Source organism: Echinops telfairi, unplaced genomic scaffold (genome assembly GCF_000313985.2).
Source record: "Echinops telfairi isolate 266 unplaced genomic scaffold, ASM31398v2 ScPeMD7_7469;HRSCAF=8507_1, whole genome shotgun sequence".
Classification (NCBI taxonomy): domain Eukaryota; kingdom Metazoa; phylum Chordata; class Mammalia; order Afrosoricida; family Tenrecidae; genus Echinops; species Echinops telfairi.
In genome coordinates this window covers 33,975,088-33,976,108 of record NW_022111373.1, presented here as the reverse complement: position 1 = coordinate 33,976,108, position 1,021 = coordinate 33,975,088, and the positions used below count along the sequence as shown (strand labels likewise).

Genomic DNA, 1,021 nt, shown 5'->3' with positions numbered 1-1,021 from the left:
TCCAACACATTAAAACACATTACTTCGTGCTTTTCTCTTCAAACCAGCACAGCTGTTTCCTAGAAAGGAAAATGTGCACCATTAGAAAATATTATTTCTCTTACAGAGTTAAAAAAAATTAGAAATTGATTGTTTTTGAAAATTGGGCTGATTCAAGATGTTTTAAAGTAACATGGGCTTTTTTAAAATTTAAATTTATTTTTACTTTTTAGGGAGGTTTCACACAAACGGAGTCCCAAACAGATAGGAGAACACCTTCTTCTGAAAGCGTAAGTGTCAAAGTGACAGTTTTATTGCAAATGTCTACTAATCTTTATAGCTTTAGAACTAAAAGAGATCTTAATAAATAAGTAGAGTGGAGGAAATATAAGCAATAAGATATTTGTGGAACTAGCAGGTCAAAAAACAAAGTAACAATAAGTGTAGGTAACTATGTTATCTGTAAAATAAATCTTAGTCATTTGAGAGGCTAGAATCACGACCTAAAAGTTCCTTTTGTTCTTAGGAAGTCAGCAAAGGTCTTGCGTTTAATTCATCTGTTTTGTATTATTAAAGAGAGGTACACATCTATTTGTATGGTGATCAGCAATCCCCAAACCTTAATGATATTAAAATACAGTCCTGAAACCATTTAGTCATTTTGCAACAGTGACCATTTTGGTGATTTGAAATTTTACTCTTCACTTTTTAATTTTTTTTGAAGATGGTGAATTGGAAACCCCCCATCTTGCTGGGCTCCCTCTGTGGGACATTCCAGCACATTATTTCTTAGTGATGTTCTCTTCACTTTGAAAACCACTACTTGCCAGGACCTGGCCCATAAGGGTTAGGTAAGTCCCACCTTGATATTATTTTAAATAACTATATTTTGCAGACTTGCAAAGTTACAAGATTACTGTGCTTAAACAATTGATGTTAGGAAACAACTTTGCAAAGCTGTACAATATTGTTTTTTTAATAATAAAAGGGACTTCACTCACATTGAAGACTGGCTTCGTTCTGCTGGGTGTGAAATCTGGGA

At 33.6% G+C, this 1,021-nt stretch overlaps 1 protein-coding gene across 1 annotated transcript in view; it reads left to right on the top strand.

The window, feature by feature from the left end:
- Positions 1-1,021, top strand: part of SLC25A46 (solute carrier family 25 member 46) — a 24,470-nt gene that overhangs the window by 16,018 nt on the left and 7,431 nt on the right. The window contains exon 4 of the mRNA XM_004706638.2: positions 217-269. Coding sequence (XP_004706695.1) covers positions 217-269 — 53 coding nt within the window. The remainder of the gene's footprint in view (positions 1-216; positions 270-1,021) is intronic.